At 42.7% G+C, this 19797-nt stretch overlaps 2 protein-coding genes across 5 annotated transcripts in view; both read right to left on the bottom strand.

Annotated features, from left to right (window-relative positions):
* Positions 1-294: 294 nt before the first annotated feature.
* LOC139754054 (uncharacterized) lies at positions 295-8319 on the bottom strand. The gene is made up of 3 exons (XM_071671066.1): positions 8226-8319; positions 6477-6597; positions 295-5172 (listed from the first exon to the last, which is right to left on the bottom strand). The coding sequence occupies exon 3, from the start codon at positions 5170-5172 to the stop codon at positions 2476-2478; it is 2697 nt and encodes an 898-aa protein (XP_071527167.1). The 5' UTR covers positions 6477-6597; positions 8226-8319; the 3' UTR covers positions 295-2475.
* A 969-nt stretch (positions 8320-9288) lies between these two features.
* The window catches only part of LOC139754053 (protein Wnt-7b-like), a 57610-nt gene continuing 47101 nt past the window's right edge, over positions 9289-19797 (bottom strand). For 3 of the 4 annotated variants that reach the window (XM_071671063.1, XM_071671064.1, XM_071671062.1), the window contains exons 4-8: positions 15247-15462; positions 14445-14544; positions 13677-13832; positions 12659-12830; positions 9289-11963 (exon numbers count right to left, since the gene is read on the bottom strand). In XM_071671063.1, coding sequence (XP_071527164.1) covers positions 11812-11963; positions 12659-12830; positions 13677-13832; positions 14445-14544; positions 15247-15462 — 796 coding nt within the window. In that variant the 3' untranslated portion in view covers positions 9289-11811. The remainder of the gene's footprint in view (positions 11964-12658; positions 12831-13676; positions 13833-14444; positions 14545-15246; positions 15463-19797) is intronic. The other variant, XM_071671065.1, reaches the window with a different exon arrangement.

Below are 19797 nucleotides of genomic sequence, written 5' to 3'. Positions count from 1 at the left end.
ATGAGAGGTCTCATATTACATGAGAATAAACATTAGAAATCAAATTCTTCCCACACTATACATCTAACCTCGTCTTTGATTTAGCTGTTTTCACGTGAACTTTATTCCTAGTTTTTTCAATCTTTTGTCCACTTTCCCTATTTCATGCAAGGACTTTCTTTGAGGACTGTCAATAAATGGAGCCTTTAAAATGATAAAAACCGTCGCAAGATAGGGTGAGTTTTACTGGTACCCAAAAGGGTTCATACTAGACCCAGCACGTTAGGGTAAGTTATGCGTAAATGTTTTCGATCATTATTAACTTGTGGATACTAGAGAAATCTATGACCAGTTAGGATTATGGGGTCTGACAGTTTGAGTTTTATGAAAGGTGTTTAAATCCTCTCGCACAAACATATGGCCCCTTTGTATGGTAACATAACATTTCATCTGACCCTTAAAGGTTATGTCAAACGTCATGCCATCATACACAAAAAGCTGCACTACCTATGCTTAAAGGTCGCACTGCTGTGCTAAAGGGATCAAGTAACTATGGCATGACTAGTAGTGGAATACTGTGAAAATATGGTGTTGAAATACTTTTGTACATTGAGGCGAAGCTGGTGTTGGATCAGTGTGTTGAAAAACTTGAAAACGAGAAAAAAATGACAGCAATATGATTATACACATTTTAGCTGAAAATATAGTCATTATGAATACTACATCAGTGTGCAACTGAATATGAAAATAGTAGTATTATGAAAAGAATACCAGCTAGGGCAAGTAATGATACTTTTCTTTTTTATTCCAAAATGCCTTTACCAAATGAACAGTGATCTCATTTACATATTAAATTCCTAGTTGTCTTGTATAATGCACGGACAAATTCCTTATTTCATAATAAGTAATGAGACGTACTAACAATGCTACAATAGTCAATACTAAAATATTTGTAGAAAATAAGTGCTGAGAATGACAAAAGATAAAAAATATAAATGATAATGGGGTTATACATGAAGCGGTGGCTTGGTGTCGGCGAGAGCAATGGTGGGGTTAGGGCCAGAGTTGACTGGCATAACCTATGCTTGCGGGAAGGGTTAGTGCAAGGAGACCAGTGCTAAGGAGTGTAAATTCTACGGTTAGGGGTCCACAAGGTATTCTAACTTTAAAAATAACAACTATTATTGTGATTAATTACACACTGTTCCTTTTCCTAAACCGGCTTGACATGCACACGACATCCAAATGCCTTTAAAAAACAATGGGAATGTATTATAATGGCAGTGTACCCTTATGGTTTTCGAGGAAGGGTTGTTCGCTGTCATTAATCAAGCCCTTTAATATACGCCCGTGTACTGTGTGGGTGTTTACCGATTCTTACTTGTGTTATGCACAGAATTATCTGCAGCCAAAGGCTATAAATAACAAGAGAAACACACAAACATATTAAGATCATGATAAAGGGGAGTTGGTCAATCAGTCTACGATGATGACTGTTGGCGGTGGGATGAGGCTGGTCTTGTAGCGGGTCAAGCGGGGCTGATGTGGGCTGTTGTAACTGCAACTCAGAGACCGAGATTTCAGGTGGCAGGAGACTGACTTTAGCGAGGATGGTGCAGAAACTTCTTAACAAGGTCCAGGTGATGGCTGGAGGGAGCTGGGAGGAACACTGTGTTGAAGCGTCCTCCTGACACGGAGCGGTGGATGGAGAGATGGCGTTATAGCTTTGCACTTTCTAGGTGCTTGTCATGCGCCTGACAAAAGAGGGCAGCGTTGAGCAACTTTACCTGTTTTTCTATTGTTGTATTACCTTATTCAAAGAGTCCAAACCATTTACCTCTTTAATGTATATTGTACAGAATTGCTGCAATACAAATGTGTCAATAGATGCTGCTACATGAGCAATAAATAAAGTCCATATGCATATACAAACAATATATATCTCGGCAGAGCAAATTAACTGTGATTATCTGTATAGTTCTATGAATCTAATAAATACGCACATACTAAACATATCAGTTAGATATCCATATACACTATACATAGAGATAACAAAACAGGTTCTGTAGCGCACTGCAGTTAGGGTATCATTCGGGTAAGATAGTCATCCGTTTTCCTGCCTTAAATCTCCGGTGAGTGAAATGTTTTACGTTCTTGTTGACTGACAAGGAACGGTGTAGGTCCCTGTGATGTCCAGAGGTCTCTCCATTTCTGTATTCTCTCGAAAACTGATCTAGATTTCGAGGCTTGTGATCTAGTCATTCCTTACTCTTTTCTCCTCCATTACAGCCCTTCCCCTCTCGATGTACTTCAGCTCTCCCATTTCTGGTGTCATCTCTGTTGCCTTCCTCTTGATCTTCTGTAAGTCACTGTTCGAGTTGGGTGACTCTGGCTGACCCAAACGGCTGTACGAGTCCGTTTATTTGTCGTCTGCTTGTTTTGGTGTTTGTCAGTATTCATCTGCCCCAGCAACAGACCTTTGGGGGGAGAGATACATCACTTGACGTTCATGTATACGGTCATGTTGCAGGTGGTGCAGAAGACTGTGATCCTCCTGGTGCACATATTGAGGGTAGCACTTAAGGGGTCCAGCTTATGACCCAGAGGGCAAGTGTCCGACACCCCGTCCATCAGCATATTGGACCAAGACTTCAGCATCTTTGTCTCCTCTTCCTCCGATATGTAACGCAACGTGTCATCATTAAACAGTATTGGTGACTTCATTGTGGGATAACTCGCCACACTACCAAACTCAGCACTGCCACCCTCAGCCTCTCTCTCTTTGCTGGTGCTGGCACACCTCAAACCTGCCGTAACTGCTTGACCAGATCTGCTATTATCCACAACAGTCATGCTAGCTCCTTCCCTTAATTTTTGATGGTTTGTGTGATCGGTGTCCACATTATTCTCATCATTTGCACCGTCATCAGCAGTGTTAGCGGGAGAGAGGATGTCAATCATTAATTCTGGTTCTTCCTCGTCTTCGAAAATTTGTGTTGCAGCAGAATCGATCGAGTCATCCGTGATTGACACATAGTCATCATCGTACGATACCGAAGCTTTGTTCTGCCCCTTCCAGGTCACATCACTTGCAGTGACATTGTGTGTCCGGGTAGTGGCCTGGTTGGTGGTGGGGGTGTCGGTAGTGGCCAGGGTAGTGGTAGAGGTGCTGTCAGTGGCCAGGGTAGTGGTAGAGGTGTTGTCAGTGGCCGGGGTAGTGGTGGAGGTGTTGGCAGTGGCCAGGGTAGCGGTAGAGGTGTTGGAAGTGGCCAGGGTAGTGGTAGAGGTGTTGGCAGTGGCCAGGGTAGCGGTAGAGGTGTTGGAAGTGGCCAGGGTAGTGGTAGAGGTGTTGGCAGTGGCCAGGGTAGTGGCAGAGGTGTTAGCAGTGGCACCGGTTTTGGAAGTGGCCACGGTAGTGGTGGGAGGGTTGGCAGCTCTTTCCCTAGCACCAGTGGAGTCAGCCAGAGGCAGGTGGATGTGACACACGGGGACCAAAGCGTCCATCGATGCCTCTAGGAACTCTCGGTCCAGAAGTAAGCCGTCACCGTGGTCGAAGTCCACTGGGAGGTTTGCTGGAGGCACAGGTCCTCCCTCGGCTGCTGATGTATCTTCAAATTCTATCTTGGGCTGTGCGAACGGTTTCCACAACGTCCCACCTCCATCTTCGCCATTACTAAGAGGTTCTTCAGTTTTAACTATGGCCTCCCAGCTCTCAATCTTGATTTCAGTTTCCTTCGGCAATTCATCATCATCACTAAAGATAGGTAATGCACACTGTGGGCTTTCTCTGCAATCTCCCTGTGCCGGTGTAGTGTCATTAAGTTCTTCCTGCTTTACCACAAGGCTACTTGCATAAACACTTTGAACAGCCTCTGAAAAATTTTCTCGACTATATGGCTCAGACTGTGGTTCTTCTTTTATTGAATTTACGGGCAGGTTATTGCAGCCAAGCTTTTTTCCATCTTCTGTATTATCATCAGAATATAATTTCTTCTCGTGCACATTTTTGTCGCTTGTAACTGAATGCGTATCACTCTCTGACCCCAAATGAGAACTGTTCGTAACAAAGTTCTCTGAAACTGTTTGTTTCGTAAAACTTCGAACCCTGGACAATGAAGTATGATGTGGTGCATGATGCTCAGTATTTCTTGGCCATTTAGATGTGTGGCAGGATATATATGACGGTATAGTTTTGGGTGCGGGCTGGGGCATGAGCCAGGAATGGGGATCAGTTTGCATCGCTGGTTTGGACCAAGTATTGGTTTTGTGCTGGGCCACTGTTCTGGTCCAGGTTATTGGAATGGTTGTCGGCCAAGTCACAGGTTCATGTTCAGTCATCGATGTGGTCTGGGTCACAGATGGGGAACGAGTCTTAAGTGTGGGTTGGGTGGTTATGGGAGGTGGCAGAATTATCGGCGTGGACTGGGCGATCAGTACGGGTCGAGTTATCGCTGTGGTCTGATTCATATGAGTGGGCTGGGTTTTAGGTGTGGGTCGACTTACAGGTTTGGGATCAGTTACAAGTGGGGGTAGAGTCACACATGTGGGATACGTCACGACTGTGGGTCGAGAGTGAGGAATGGGCAGAGTTACGGACTCTGGCCGGCAGTTTTGTTGGTCTTGCCTCCCCCCACTCGCTGGGGTCGCCGCGTCCACCTGGCATGTATGGTCATAACTCGAGCACGAACTTGACGTCAGATCAACCTCAGGGGTCGATGGAAAACCACTCACACCCTGAGACAACGTACATGCCCTATTTAGCTTTGGTGACTCCCCCTGACACCACTGAGATTTCCCGTGATATGTCTCTGGCTGAGAATGTTTCACTCGCTTTGCATTTCGTGCGTAATCTTCCTCGACGGGGCAATAGTTTGTGAATTCGAGGGAAGGAAACAAACTGTGATGGTCATGGATGTGGTGAGGAGGCGCGGAGGTCTTACACTGCGACTGTGCGTTCGTGCAATTCATCAGGGGAGGGGGTGGTACACACTGCCATATTGGTGGAAAGCTTGTGTTAGATCCAGCAGTCCACGGTGGGTAGACCAGTGAAGGCATAGGTATAAACAGACCTTTGGCGGACATATTGGGAGTAGGTGCACCCCAGGGTGGCTGCTGGACGTACCATTGGTTTGTGATACTCGGTGGGGGCCACAACCAAAACGGGAATGGTGGGTAGTTGTTTACGGTCCACATCTGCAATGCAACCACCAAACATTATCTAGTATCCACTGTAGTTTTACCCCTCAACACACAACTTCACCTCCCTATTGTGCTGCCTATCTGACCTCCAGCAAACATGCTCCTTTACTCTGTCGTCCTACACCTAAATTTTCATGCAGTTCTTTTCATTAATCTCGTGCAATATAATTCACCCATGTGCGCTCGTCACGCAGCGTCTATCAATCACTCACTGTTTCATGCTATACAAAGCCCAGCCGTATAATGCAAAGCTTGAAAAAAAAAAAAAAAGCTCCACTGCTTCAGCAAAACAGACCCAAATTTTTCTCATCTACCCAAATTTAACAAACAGGCTTCTCAAATCCTTCCAATCGTCTTCTCTATATTCACTTGAATGGAACTCCAAAAATTTCTATTACAAATTTAAGTAAACCATCAATAAATTCCACAACTACTGTGTCGTCACTTGTTCCCTTCATTACAACGCTCTCCATCATACGTTATGGGGCTATACCATTCTAGGCAGAGACATGGCGAATCTTCCAACAATAAAAAGTCAAGTATCCCAGTTCGTTAGATTCAGATATTTTCCAGACGGCAACAAAACTTTGCTTGGTTCTGCAAAAATTATTCTCTACAAGACCAGTTCTTACCCTCTTTACACTGTTCAGTACTAATTCGTGTTTTTGGACAATTTCCTTTCGTGCTTGTTCGCAGTTTTTCCGCGGTAGCGATGTGACCGAGCCTTAAAAAGAAAAATGCTCGCTTGGTTACTTCCTTTGTAAAGTAATATAGAAGGGGAGTATTTCCATCCCCCCCCCCCCCCCCGTATTCTCAATTAGCATTCTGTGCAACTCCCAGCCAGCAGTACTTCATGCTACACAAAGACCTGTTGGGTATTGGGTATTTACCGACCGGGTACCCTTAGATTATCGACAATCAACTACCAAATTAATTTCATTCATTGGAGAATGACATCGGCTGTCACGCGAGTTGGAACCTAGCCTACATTCGGTAAGGTTATGCCTAAAGACTGAGAATATATGAAAGATTTTCTTAACTGGTGACTAACCTACTACAGTTACCAACTTGAAATTATCTGTGTACCTATTGCCTACACACATGCATGATACTCTATGCCTAGAAAGAAATCTACATGTAAATGGACTTGGGGATTGGAACAGAACAAGGAACAACTTGGAGTTGTAAAGGTAAATGATTCACTGGTCATTCGGCATCAATAAATAATACAAATCCGTGACTCAGACTTTCAGCAAAAATGATTATCTACAAACATGACAAATTAGAATGTGTCTTACCAGCCCTGTCACCTCGAAGAAATAGATTTTCCAGTTTCCAACGTTGGGCAACAAAAATTATACTTGAAGTAACGTTGGACAATCTCACACGAGGGGATGGCGGCCTGCGGAGTTGCCTATGCTGGAAGAGAAATGGAACAAGGATAACATTATTATACGTTTTTGTCTTAATCTAACAGTGTTAATATTAGCACTTTGAATTATGCGTCTATCACTGACACTTAAGAATTAAAGAAATGGATAAAATGCGTTCGTACGTAAGTACTTCATTTAGTGGATGAACATTCTCCCTACGTGAACACCAGCACACATACAACAAGGTTACACGCAAGGCCACAACACGGGTGTAAAACCAGCTTCCCGTAATACACAAATAGGAATCACACAGTACGAGCAAGCACCATACATACAAACACCCGTAAACGCTTAAAAACGTATGTCAAGAAAGCCGAATTACTATGTCAATGTGTTTGCTTACATTCTGTTCGTGTGCATGCATGAGCGAGTGTGTTCATGGACAGGTGTTAAAACTACATGCTTAAGTGTTGGATGTATAAATCAAACATGCATCAAATACTGTTCACTGGACTTTTGACCATAAGTCCTAAATTACGGGGTCGGTGCATCACTAATAACCTAACAAGGTAACTGTCACACAGGTTGTTACCTAGATACAAAGCTACCATAACATGCACAGGAATACATTATTACGGTCATAAAAAAAAACCTCCTTTATGTATGATTACGCGAAAAATCACGGTCAAATGAGCGGTGTTACTTTAAATGTTGAAATGTCTAACTATAACTTGATTTAACCAGTCTAAAAGGCCTGCATCACTAATGCTGTAATGAATACACACCAAATATTTCATCAGAGAAATAAAAATCATGCCAATTGCATGCAGTGTTGTTCATTATCCAGCATCAGGCTAGGGTCAGTGGGATGTGTGGAGCACCTGCTGCTTCAGCCGGGGTACATAGGGGAAAATCTTCACATCGACTGAGGAACCTGTTACCAGCATGGCAGATCTCTGTTGGTGGCATAGGTACCTCAGGATGTTTCGAGTGGAAGGCGCCTCCCTCGTAAGCATTGTTAGGTTTCCGTCATATGATTATCACATATCGTTGCCCGAAGTTGCCTCAACCATAAATTCGGCACGTCCATGTTCTACAGGAAAAGTTGACGAGGTAGATGGAGTACTTAAGGTCATCTGCCGTGTCACCAAATACGGTCGTTTGCGGAGTACAGTTAACGACGAGAGGCCACGAGGATTTTTTTTCCCACCAGTGATCATTTTCTACCACTGGTTCCAACAGTATTTGATAAACTCTTACCTAATCATGCATGATGTTCAATATAGCATTTTTTGTTACACTATAAGATGAACTAATAATTCACCGAGGGAAAACACTCCATATATGTTAATATTTCTAAGCTACAGTGGAAATCAACAATGTGCTACAGAGGACATCAACAAAGTATCAACACAAATAACTATCATTATGTCAGGACTTTTCATATAATCTAAATTTCTTTGAAAAGTATGAGAATGCAACACACTGGATACGATACACAAATCAGCCCTGGTGATATACAATCCAATGACCTTAAGACCACCAACACCAACCAAATAATCGCCGAAACTTACATTCAACAGCCATCATCATGCACATGTGAATACTTAAGCTATAAATTGACCAACAGTCAATAAATATCTCCATAGCATTGTCTCCCAGTGGTAATCGTACCTGATAATGTTGAGAAAAACGTCCTAGGAGCACAACTTATGCTTCCATAACTTTCACACTCACTTTACTGTCCAATGTTTTGGTGGTGGACCACGATCGCTCCTTTCTACCTTCCGCCGGCCAATGGGGTGCCTTTACCGTGGGCGTCAGCCAATCAGGAGCAGATTAACTCTAGTGGAAAACGTCTCTATTTCTTCAAGCTTGTTACCAGTAAGTCAGAGTTCATTGACAAAGATTACATGTTAGTTATACTTTTAGATTAAAATAGTCATACCTGATCTTAAAAATGTCATTCAAAAGTTATAAAATGGGTAGCATATATCATGTTTACATACAAGTAGGTGTAAGGAGATTGTTCATACAAATGATATGCTTTTGTTTTATCTAATGTTACTCTATCCATCCTCACTCCTATATCTAACTTGTTTTGCGTCTATGAAAGAGTTTAAACAATCAGAGCTATTCATGCTAGACCCAACCGTCCCGTGATTATCCATCAGGAAGGATCACCGAATTATGAGAAATCTGGCGTATGATTCATGAAAAGAGCAACATATCTGAAACATTTCTTAAAACCCACACTGCAGACCACGAGCTTCTGTCAGTCATAAATCTACAACCAAGCATAAAAGTTTACATGAACAAGTAGAGAGTTTGTTTCATGTTTTTAGAATTCTATTCGTTGCTGCCGAGGCTTGTTATTGTCCCCTCACCTCACCTGCAGAGATGGGTGGGTGCAGTAGTTCATTTTGTGCATGTCAAGCATTTCTCTTGAGGACCAGTACGGATTTCTTTATAAAAATATTCTTTAAGGTAAGAAGCTTGTCACTGTAATATGGGTTAAACTGCTTCGCCTTTCAAGGGCGGGAGAGGTTTATTTAGCTTTTATATTGACTGTTGGATGTGTATGTGTATGTGTGTGTGTGGTGGAAGGGTATGGGATTTACTTTACCAGACTCACCTGCTGTATGCAACAGACGTTGGCATTCACCTTCCTTCTTCAGTTGGTTATTCTTAGATATTTTACCATTATGTTTTTTCTCTAGGTAAATTATAAGTCATAGGATGAGAATAAAACTTTATTCACGAGTAAAATATAAAGATTTTGATAATTTGCTGCCAACTATCATTGTAGCTCTCCTGTCAGTTTTCTAATTCTGAAATAGCTCAAATTGTATGAAATATTCTCTAGGTCTAATGATTTTACCCTTTTGAACCGAATCACTATTATCTTTCACTGGTCACATGTATGTATGTAAGTCTTGCCTTGTGGGCAGGACAGTCATTCCCTCCCCACGAACTGGAAGCATCTTGTAATACTGCTGATTATCAAATGCTGGTTTTGCGGGTACAAGCATAAGCATCTATGCTGTCTAATTGGTCATGCGACAAGATTAAAAACTGATACCGAGAAACATACGTGGAAAACTTAGTTTGTATTGGTACAAACGATGCTTGTGTCACTAGCATAGCTATTGGTGATTCTAGACACAGAAGCATTGCCGATAGTCCATTGATGATTCTAGACACGGAAGCATAGCTGTAATTCTGTTGATGTTTCTAGACACACACACACAAGCATAGCTGATATTGTCTACTGATAATTGTAGATACATACAAGCGTGGCTGGTATTGTCTGTTGATGATTCTAGACACTGAAGCATGATTAATATTGTCTGTTGATTACTTGATACAGAAGCATAGCTGATGTCTACTGTTTTTAGACAGACGCTTTCTTTATGTACAGAATACTGAATCTGTTACTAAGATCATTGGTATCATCATCTGATTCTAGGCACATAAAAACATTTTTTCATATAAAAAACTTGTCAATGTTTACCATAATTGTCTGACTATATAATCTGCAAACTGGAGTGCGGCAACAAAATCTATTGTTGCGATAACTTTAGCAAGATAAAAGCATTAGATGCTTTCAAGCGTCCTAGCATAAGTGACGCCTTTAAATGTACGTGTTCTAGGATCCTACAGACGGATCTGATTCAAATAAGAAAAGCCTCAATAAAGAAAAAAAATATATAGATATTAGAGATCCTGTGTCAATGGCTTTCGTAATATTACCAATTACCTAAAAGTGTTTAGTATAACATATTTGCATGCAACAAATATAGGTGCGGAAAAGATCTTATATATCACTTCACATTCGTGACGGAGAAAAGAGCAGTTTATGAAAAGTGACTTTTATGCCTATGGCTATTTGAACTTTTACATAATTGTGAAAGCTCTCGCACAAATCACGATTCTGTAGCACTAAATGGCACATTTATTCTATATGTTAGAAGCTCTGAAAGTAAAGGTCAAGGTTCAGTACATCTTCCTCATAAGATTGTAAGCAAGCATTTCTTACTTCACATTTAAATGCCCTATAACTAAAATCTATTTTCTGAAGACGTTGATTAATGAGTTACGATACATCAGAGTATAATTCATAAACTGGAGAAAAGCCGTCAACCTTAGGAATACTGTGGTCTTTGATTTAGTATTTTTTTCATACACTTTTTACCTCTCCAAATGTACATTCATTATTCCGTACCATAATGATCCTCTGAGCATTTGTACTCATAAATGAATACATCTCACCTTTCCACTTAAAATGTAATTCTTAAACTGACTGAAGGCCTCAGGGTAAATAAGGCCAGAATAAGACCCCAAACTGCCACACGTCAACCAGAATCATGGCACCCTTTAATATCAACATAATGAACGTATTTGTTTTCAATATAAACATCAAAAGTTCGTTCAAATTCATAAATTCAGCGGGGAAGGAAGAAGAGTGAACCTTTACCAATTCCACCTGCAATGAAAGCTCAGTTGATCCTACGGCTGGCATGTAAATAATAATAATTTCTTTTCGCTAACATCCTTGATGGACAAAAACAGCTATGGCGCTTCCTGTTATGTAAATACGTTGTCACACACACGTTTCTCAGACAACTTCCTCAGTGGTGTCTTTACTTCATATAAAAAAAAAAAGAAGAGGAGAAGAGTGGAAAAAAATAACTATTTGAAGTGTTGCATTCGCTCGTTTAGTCGCGTATACTCTTATCACAAGTCTTTCAGTAGACGGAGAAGCTCAATACAGGATCTGTTTCTTTATTTTAGTAATCACGTAAGCTCAGTGTATACGGGAAATAGTCTGCGTTTAATATTTCAATAAGCAGATAAGCTCGAAAGACAGGAATCTATTTGTTTGGTACATGAATAAAGCAGTTCTATGTCGACAACTTCCTCTGAAGTTTCATTACATGTGGGTAATTCTTAAGGCGTTGCCGATAATCTTATAAGATATAGTTTGAAATATCACATTTTCATCACTTAAGATATTCCTCGTAATATCAGACGTTACACAAATGTTTTTATCCAGCACATTAACGTCTTTTGTGCACATTACAACACACTTGATAGGAAACTGAGTCGCACAATACTTTTTTCCCCCACATCGAATCAGTCTCACTCACGAAGGAACGCTTCGAAGTCTCTCTCTCTCTCTCTCTCTCTCTCTCTCTCTCTCTCTCTCTCTCTCTCTCTCTCTCTCTCTCTCTCTCTCGAGCTGCACTGTGGACGCGAGTCACTTGCAGGTGTACTCTTCCGTCTCCTCCTGACAGGTGTGGCACTGGACGTAGCAGCACCAGTAGAACTTGCAGTTACACTGCCACTTGCGCGTGTACTGGTGCGTGTTATAGCCTCGCCCGCAGCACAGCAAATCACAGCCATCAGTACCTGACGGGAAGGGTTCGATCTCATTAGTCATGAGGTTCAGTAACAAGTTAACTATTCTTTTTTGTTTTGTTTTAGTGAATCTGAAAAGTCTGGCGATGGGCCAGCCCTATGTGTACCCTATCAGCCGTACCGTTGTACTGGTAAAATACTGAGTCTACAAGTTTATACTAGAATAGAAGGCAATAAATACTAAATCTGTAGAAAATATATTGGGATATAATCTTATCAAATATGCAAAGAGGAGAGAATAAAATGTATATCTTATTACTTCAGTTCACATTGTAATTTGATATAAAGTTCCCTTAGACTATATTTTCCCTTGTTTCCAAACTTTATTGCATGACTCTTGGGTAATATAACACCATAAATCCACAGAGATCGTGCATGGTCTTAAAAGTATCTTGAACACGTGATGGTGTTCATTATCTTATTTTTTTTCTCCTCCAATGGTGGTTATATAACAAGACGTTGACGGCCTTAATACAACATTGGCAGTCGACAGACCCACATAATCAACCAACCAGTCAACTACTACTATTTCGCTGGCAGAGGCACTGTGAGCAGAAACATCACACAAAACCTGACGAAGAACGTGGATTCTTGTCCGACCGAGGAATTCCTGGACCAACTCTACCTCCTCACGATGCTCGACACCAGCTGGCGTCTTGGTGGAGCGGTACACCACCCACACTTACCTCTGGAGGTCCGGTTGCACCGCCGCCCCACGGTGCCGAGCGATCCCGTGGCGGGGTTCATCTCGCAGTAGTTGGGGCTTTTCTGCAAGTACACCAGGTGGGACCTCCGCGGCTGCCGAGCGCGTCTCTGGCTCTTCTGTAGCCGCAGGAAAGGCGAGGATCTCCTGCGGTTCTGTGTAAGGAAGACGGAGGGGGGACGTTCGTTAAGGCGGTGGCAAACAGGACAAGATCATCAAATGAGGATTTTGTCATACCGATGTGGGCAGTGACCTGAACTACTTCCTTAAGACTGTACATCTGCCCCGACACAAGTGATGCTGACACATTCTATAATCCATGTGACCTCTGTAAATGTTCCTGAGAATATTTTCCTCCCTGTCTCTCTTTCTTAATACACTTTACCGAAAAGCTTTGCTCCTTCACTTCACACACACACACACACCATCATCCGATTCCTCATGTGTGGTGTACACCTTTCCATCTACCTAACAATACCTTATGATACATAGCTTAATAAATAAGCTTGGTAAAGTGGCCAGCTAGATGTTAGAGGTCTATATATGGTATATGATAAGTGGCCATTGGTTTAGATGGGACGCATCGTAATGGTTACTGCTGAGAGTGGAACCCTCACAGGACCAGCTCTCAGCACTACTACTGCTTGCTGAGGGCGTAGCGCTGACTGACCCTACTGGGCGCTACTGGAATATACCGCTCATGTGTGTATAATCCATGTTACAGGGTGACTACACTCACTGGGAAGAAATGTTTTGTCCTTTATGGGGACGGGGCATACTACCCTTTGGCAGAGGGGGTGAGGCAATACAGACATCTGCCTAAGTGACTTACCTTCCTTGTTCGTCGCCTTTCGACTGTGTGACGCTCCTTGCAGCTTCTCACCTGTGTGAGCCACGTCACTTGTGAAGCACCTCTGTGAAGCTCCTTAACTATATGACACTTTATTACCAGTGTGACGCCCTTCACATGTGTGACTCCGGTACCATACGTGAGTACTTACCCTGTGGACGACGACGAACTTGGCCTTGTTGTACTTGCGGAGGAGGTGTCTGCCGACGGCGGTGAAGGGGGGTAAGGTCCTCCAGCAGGTCTTCATGGTGCAGGAGCCAGACACACCGTGACACTTGCACTCCGTCCACAGTGTCTTCTTCACTGCCTGCAGGGGGTAAAGCAGCGTCAGATACCAGCTCTCTCTCTCTCTCTCTCTCTCTCTCTCTCTCTCTCTCTCTCTCTCTCTCTCTCTCTCTCTCATTTCTATGTCTTTATCATCTCTCTCCTTTTTTTCTCCTTTCATATTTTTTCTTAATCTCGCTCTCACTTTTTCTTACTTATCCTAATTTCATTATCTCTACCTTTATATTATTCTCTTTCTTCCTCTTGTCTTTGCTATCACTGCTCAAGATGACACACACACACACACACACACATCATCTAACTCCGCCACCCAGCGTCATCAGGTGTTTCCTACACTAGACTGAACCTTTGGGGTATGAAGCACCTCCCTGAACTACCCTAATCCTCAACCAGGCCCTTAACTTCCATCCCCCTCAACACCACACCAAACCAGGTCCTGAATATCGTCCTAGTTCCTGACTAAGTACTGAACCTTTTTTTTTTTTCCCTCATCTCCAACACTGAGCTCTGATCACTCACCTCCTCCTCCGCTCTCCCCAACATTGTGGCTTTGAACCTCCCCATTTCCAGTGCATGGAGTTGCGTCCACTTCCTTCCTCTCTCCTAAACCCTCCTCCTCCTCCTCCTGACTTACCCTCCTGCCGGCGTTGTTGTTGTGTAGGTTCATCATGGACCTGGCGTCACCTTCCACCTCGCGGGCGTCCACGAACCTTCTCGCGAACCTGATTCCATAGCTGTGTGAAGAAGACTCCGTCAGTCCTTGATCCTGGACTACCTGGGTCTTGGACCACCTTTGGTGTGAATTATCGTATACATGGACACGTGAAGCACAGACCATTTGAACAACAGACCTGCATGACCATGGACCGCCCGGTCCCATAGTTCGCAAGCTAGGTACAAACCATTTGAACCGTAGCCTGCATGACCCCGGACCGCCTGGTCCCAATGGTCCACCTATTTAGCCTGTGGGCCACTTGGTTCATCGAACCTACTGGGCATAGAATAGGACCAAGCTGAGTTCTTAAATTCTAGGAAGTTGATGAATAATTTGAACATGTCTACTGATGCTAGAGGGTATAGTGCACTTTAGGAGGGAAACATCTGGACCAACTGTCTGTAGTTCCAACCTGGGTTCGTATCTCTCCGTGAATCATACATGAAAACTGGATCTGGTGTATGAAAACCCTAACTATAGTAACTACTCGACCGTGTTTGCCATAGTATGTCTTTAAGAAACACCTCGTGCCCTGTGAGAGCTGGGAGAGTGCAAGTGAGGTGAGAGTGTGCGTGTGAGAGCTTGGGAAGAGCAGCGTATGAGAGCCAGGCTCCACAAACCCAGGCTCTGGACAGCTCCCCTACCTTATCTGTGAAACACTTTGGGGTTCACAAGACCCACTCCCTCCTCCTTTCCTGACGGAGGTGGGTGATACACTCACTTGATGTCCGCGCTGCAGCCACCCCACTTCCACCCGCCGGAGGGACTGAACCTGTCCCGCTTGCGTTCATCACAGCCGCAGGTGGATATGTTACCTCGGGAGCAAGAGGCGGTGATGCTATGCGTTACCCCAGCGCTCATCACGGCGTACGCGTACGCAGCTTCGCGGCTCCCTGCGGACACGGGACTTGTGTTACACACTTCGGCGACCTGAGACCTGTGAGCGGGTGGTTGCTTAGAGGAAGAAAATAGGGAGGGTTCACTACTACTACTACTACGAGCCTAGGCAACTTCAGCGTCCACAGCACCAGCACCCACAGTCACTGGTTCAGGTAAATTGAGGATTTATGTAACAACACAGAATGATATGCGTCTAAAGTAGTTTAATAGGGATGAAATATGTTTTTATGAAAAGAAAAATTATTTACCTGAACTGGGGTTAAGAAACGTAAGAATCTCCGTGCCTTAAGATCTATTTCATTTACCCGTTTCCTTCCTATACCATGTCCTCACTGTATTTCTACATGTCCGAATTTCCTGTTTATATATCATCATCAGTTCCTGTCTGCATTCAAAGCGGGACGAGCTCAACTTGATGATAACCAAGCTTGAGGGAACTTGGCTTTGATATAATGTCTTACCTGCCTCGTCTCTGGACGGGTGTATAAGGTCACTAGCATATATTTCTAAACGACAAACTTAGATTTAGAAAAACTCATGCTTATCAGACAAAGGAAATTATTTTCATTTGTCCTCCTGTGTGAGAAGAATGGAGGCTGCCACAGCAAGTACACGAAGAAATGGAGAGAAGAGGTGGGGGCATTAGGCGATCGAGAGGATGACTATGGAAGGATAAATCAAAAGGAATACAAACGAAAAACAGAACGCCATGAAGCCTTGTGAAGAACGCCGGGAACACTATAGGGTGAAGAGGACCTGAGGCTAATGACAGCGAGAGAATCAGTGAGGGTAGTGGGCTCCTGCGACACATGGGTCGTATGAGCCATACATGATAATGACCGTCAGACTTGTGTCAGTACTAACGAAGTCTCCCCTCGATGGTACACACCAATTTTCCTTTTTTACCTAAAAAAAAATAACTGGATTACTTGTGTAAACACTGAAGGAATCCAACTTGCACTGATACAGACTGACGCAGAAAGTTCTAGTTCAATGTTAATAGTTAACCTTTGACCGAATGCTTTTCAGATATATTCAAGTATTTCATTGTTACGAATCAATACGACAAAAACCTCCTGTACCACAAGAGGCGCAGTCGTTTTCTTCTACAAAAAAAATATTTGTTTTCGCAAAGGTGGCGCTGTTCTGTGAACGGACAGAGTCGACATCATTTTATATACTTATAACTGATAACCTCAATTAGCAATGCATATTTTCACGAGATAAAAGACTAAGCAAGAGAGATGGGTAGGATAAAATCTATGCGAGCTGAAGCATTCGAATGTTACAGCAACTTTGGTGTAAGACCACGAAACTTGGCTTTCAAAATGTAAGTCTTCGCCATGTCTCGGAGAGAGAGAGAGAGACGTCCGACCGAAGCAGTACCGAGCTCTCTGTCTCAGTTTGTCGAGATAAAAGAGTTTCTTTCAGACTTCGAAAGCTTCGCCCGGCGCGCACCAGTCTCAGTAACATCAGTCATGTCACAATCATAATTTCTGTCCGCAACAGTACAAGAGACGGGGAATTTCTACGTAATGAACAGACATAATTTTCTTTCTCTGCTGAAGGCTATAATGTTGATGATGGGTTGAGCTAAACAGCAGCAGGATAAACTATGTCTTCAGTCATTAGCCTCAAGTTATTACGATTTACTTTCACTGAGGAAGTGGATGAGCAGTGCAGAATATGCAAGGAATTTCCACATCTATCCAAAAGTTTGATCCTGGGGATATGGATGCACATTACAGCTCGGAAAACCTCTTCGATTTCTTCGGAACCTCACTTGAAGGACATAACCCTTATCAATTTCTCTCCTGTTGAATAACTAGAGCCTAGAGCAGCCTACCAGGACGGTAAGGGTATTGTGTAGTGCCTCCACAAAAACCTGTGAAATCATTCACTGCTTCATACTGGCCACGTTCACTGTATCATCTTGGTTGGTTGGGTCGGGTGACTATGATGGCAGAAACCCGTAGAGTTATGCATCGTTGGGCAACTTGTTTGATCGTTACTCGACCCTACTGCAAACCACAAATATGCTCGTTACTCAACGCTGTTATAAAGGCCATATATGAGCAGTGATCAACCTTTTCATGAAGTTCAGTTATAACCAATACTTTGATATAAGGCTCAAATATCGTAAGAATATTACTCAATCCTGTTACGAGGCTCACTTATGAGCATCATTTAACCTTGTTACAAAGCTCAAATCCATCTTACCCGATTAATGCTTATATTCATAACTCAGAACAGTTCGTACGGATTTTTCGATTTTTCTCGTCAATGATGACTATAAAAGCTCACTTGTTTTGCGTTGTTGTTTATAAGACTTACGGACGTAAATTCTGTATCCAACATAGCTGTGGATGTCACCGTTATGTACTCAATAACACATAGTACAACTTGGCATTTTACTTAAGCTACTATAACTGAACGCAATTTGGTCCAGGCTTTTACATTACTTTATATCGTTCTTATACCATCACGAATACTGATATCTACATTCTATTACTCACATTCATTCCTGTGGGTCAATGCATTATCATGATGCAGGTAACAATACCCTACTAGCCGTGGAGACAATGCCATCAATGCCATCGTCTGGGGATCCACTGCAGTAACTTCAACTCACACTCGTCAAAACGAAAATATAGACACTTAACAGACAAGTGGCTTGACACACGTATCATCACAGGATATTGTGCACATAAAGAGATGTCACAGACTTTCATAAGGGAACAAAGGTTTGGCAGCGGGGCAGTAACAGATGATGTACGACAACGGCCAATGACGGCGCACACGCACACACGCGACCACTTCGCCTGTCAGACCCACCCTACGCGAGGATCCCGCCTCACCCAAGGGCGCCGCCCTACCTCCTGATGCCCCAGCAATGCCACGTCCGACTCAAGATCTCAGTGTCTACGTTGTGTTTTCCTTTTACGCCATAATTATCGGGTGGGTAACCACGGCCAAGGACCGAGGGGCTGGCGGCTGGCTTAGTACCGAATAGTAACGTGGCATTTGTTTACGACTGTCCTCAGGGATCATATTTACACATCGCTCGATTTACTCTTCGAGGCGTAACTTCGATGAATTGTCTCTCTTTAGTCCTCATAAAAGGAGAAATCAGTTATATCAAAATGAACAGACAATTAAAATGTTCTCTTTTACGGACAAATCCTTCTGAGAAGACATGAAAATACTCTCTCTCTCTCTCTCTCTCTCTCTCTCTCTCTCTCTCTCTCTCTCTCTCTCTCTCTCTCTCTCTCACGACAAAAAACGGAACCCAAGAGGCAGAGCTAGAATCTCGTCCAGACCCGTCATCTTCATTATGGATGATTTAAGAACCTAATTGGGCTGAGCTAATGGATTAGAAGGGTCGCGGGTGATCATTAGGGTCGTTGGCCAGGTCACTGGAGGGAGCAGGGACGGGGGCGTGGCCACTCATCAGGCAAGGAGGGAACCACATCTTACGTTCTAATATGAAATATAATGATATATGCAAGGAACACGGGGCGCCCATGTGGGGGTGATGCCGCCAACGGCGAACGCTGCTAGCTCAGGGGAAAGAGGAGGAAGTACTTACCTACCTACCTACCTATGAGTACCTACGTACGACCAGATACTGCCATCAGCCATGGCTAGTACGCAGAGAGAGAGAGAGAGAGAGAGAGAGAGAGAGAGAGAGAGAGAGAGAGAGAGAGAGAGAGAGAGAGAGAGGCGTGGTTAGTAAGATGTTTATAGCCGTCATTACTGTCTTCTAAAACAAGCTCACATCTCTTGATCTGGTGCGCCGGCCAACTGATCTGCCAGCTCCCTAACCTTACTGCCGCTCCTTCCCCTTGATATATATATATATATATATATATATATATATATATATATATATATATATACACACACACACACACCGAAGAAAAATCAAGGATGACCGAATCCATTTGGACAACTTATCGGAGGCGAACTATCCGCGAAGGAACAAGTAGCAATATGTGAGGACTTCGAAAGTAATTGTAACTGATGAAGTTCAAGGTACCAATAAAGGAGGCGAACGCTAAGTTTCAAAAAATGATTATACGAACTGGAGAAATCAAAATCATCGTTTGTTTATGATATACTAGTGATATCTCTGAGGACAGATGAACAAAAGGTAGTGGCGTATACATGTACATATTATTATTTTTATTATTATTTTCATTATTATTATTATTATTATCATTATTATTATTATTATCATTATCATTATTATCATTATTACTATTATCATTATTATTATTAAATCATTATTTTCATTATCATTATTATTATCATTATTATTATTATTATTATTATTATTATCATTATTTTTATTATTATATCATATAAACAC

This window comes from Panulirus ornatus, chromosome 16 (assembly GCF_036320965.1).
Source record: "Panulirus ornatus isolate Po-2019 chromosome 16, ASM3632096v1, whole genome shotgun sequence".
Taxonomy (NCBI): domain Eukaryota; kingdom Metazoa; phylum Arthropoda; class Malacostraca; order Decapoda; family Palinuridae; genus Panulirus; species Panulirus ornatus.
This window is presented reverse-complemented; position numbering and strand designations above follow the sequence as displayed.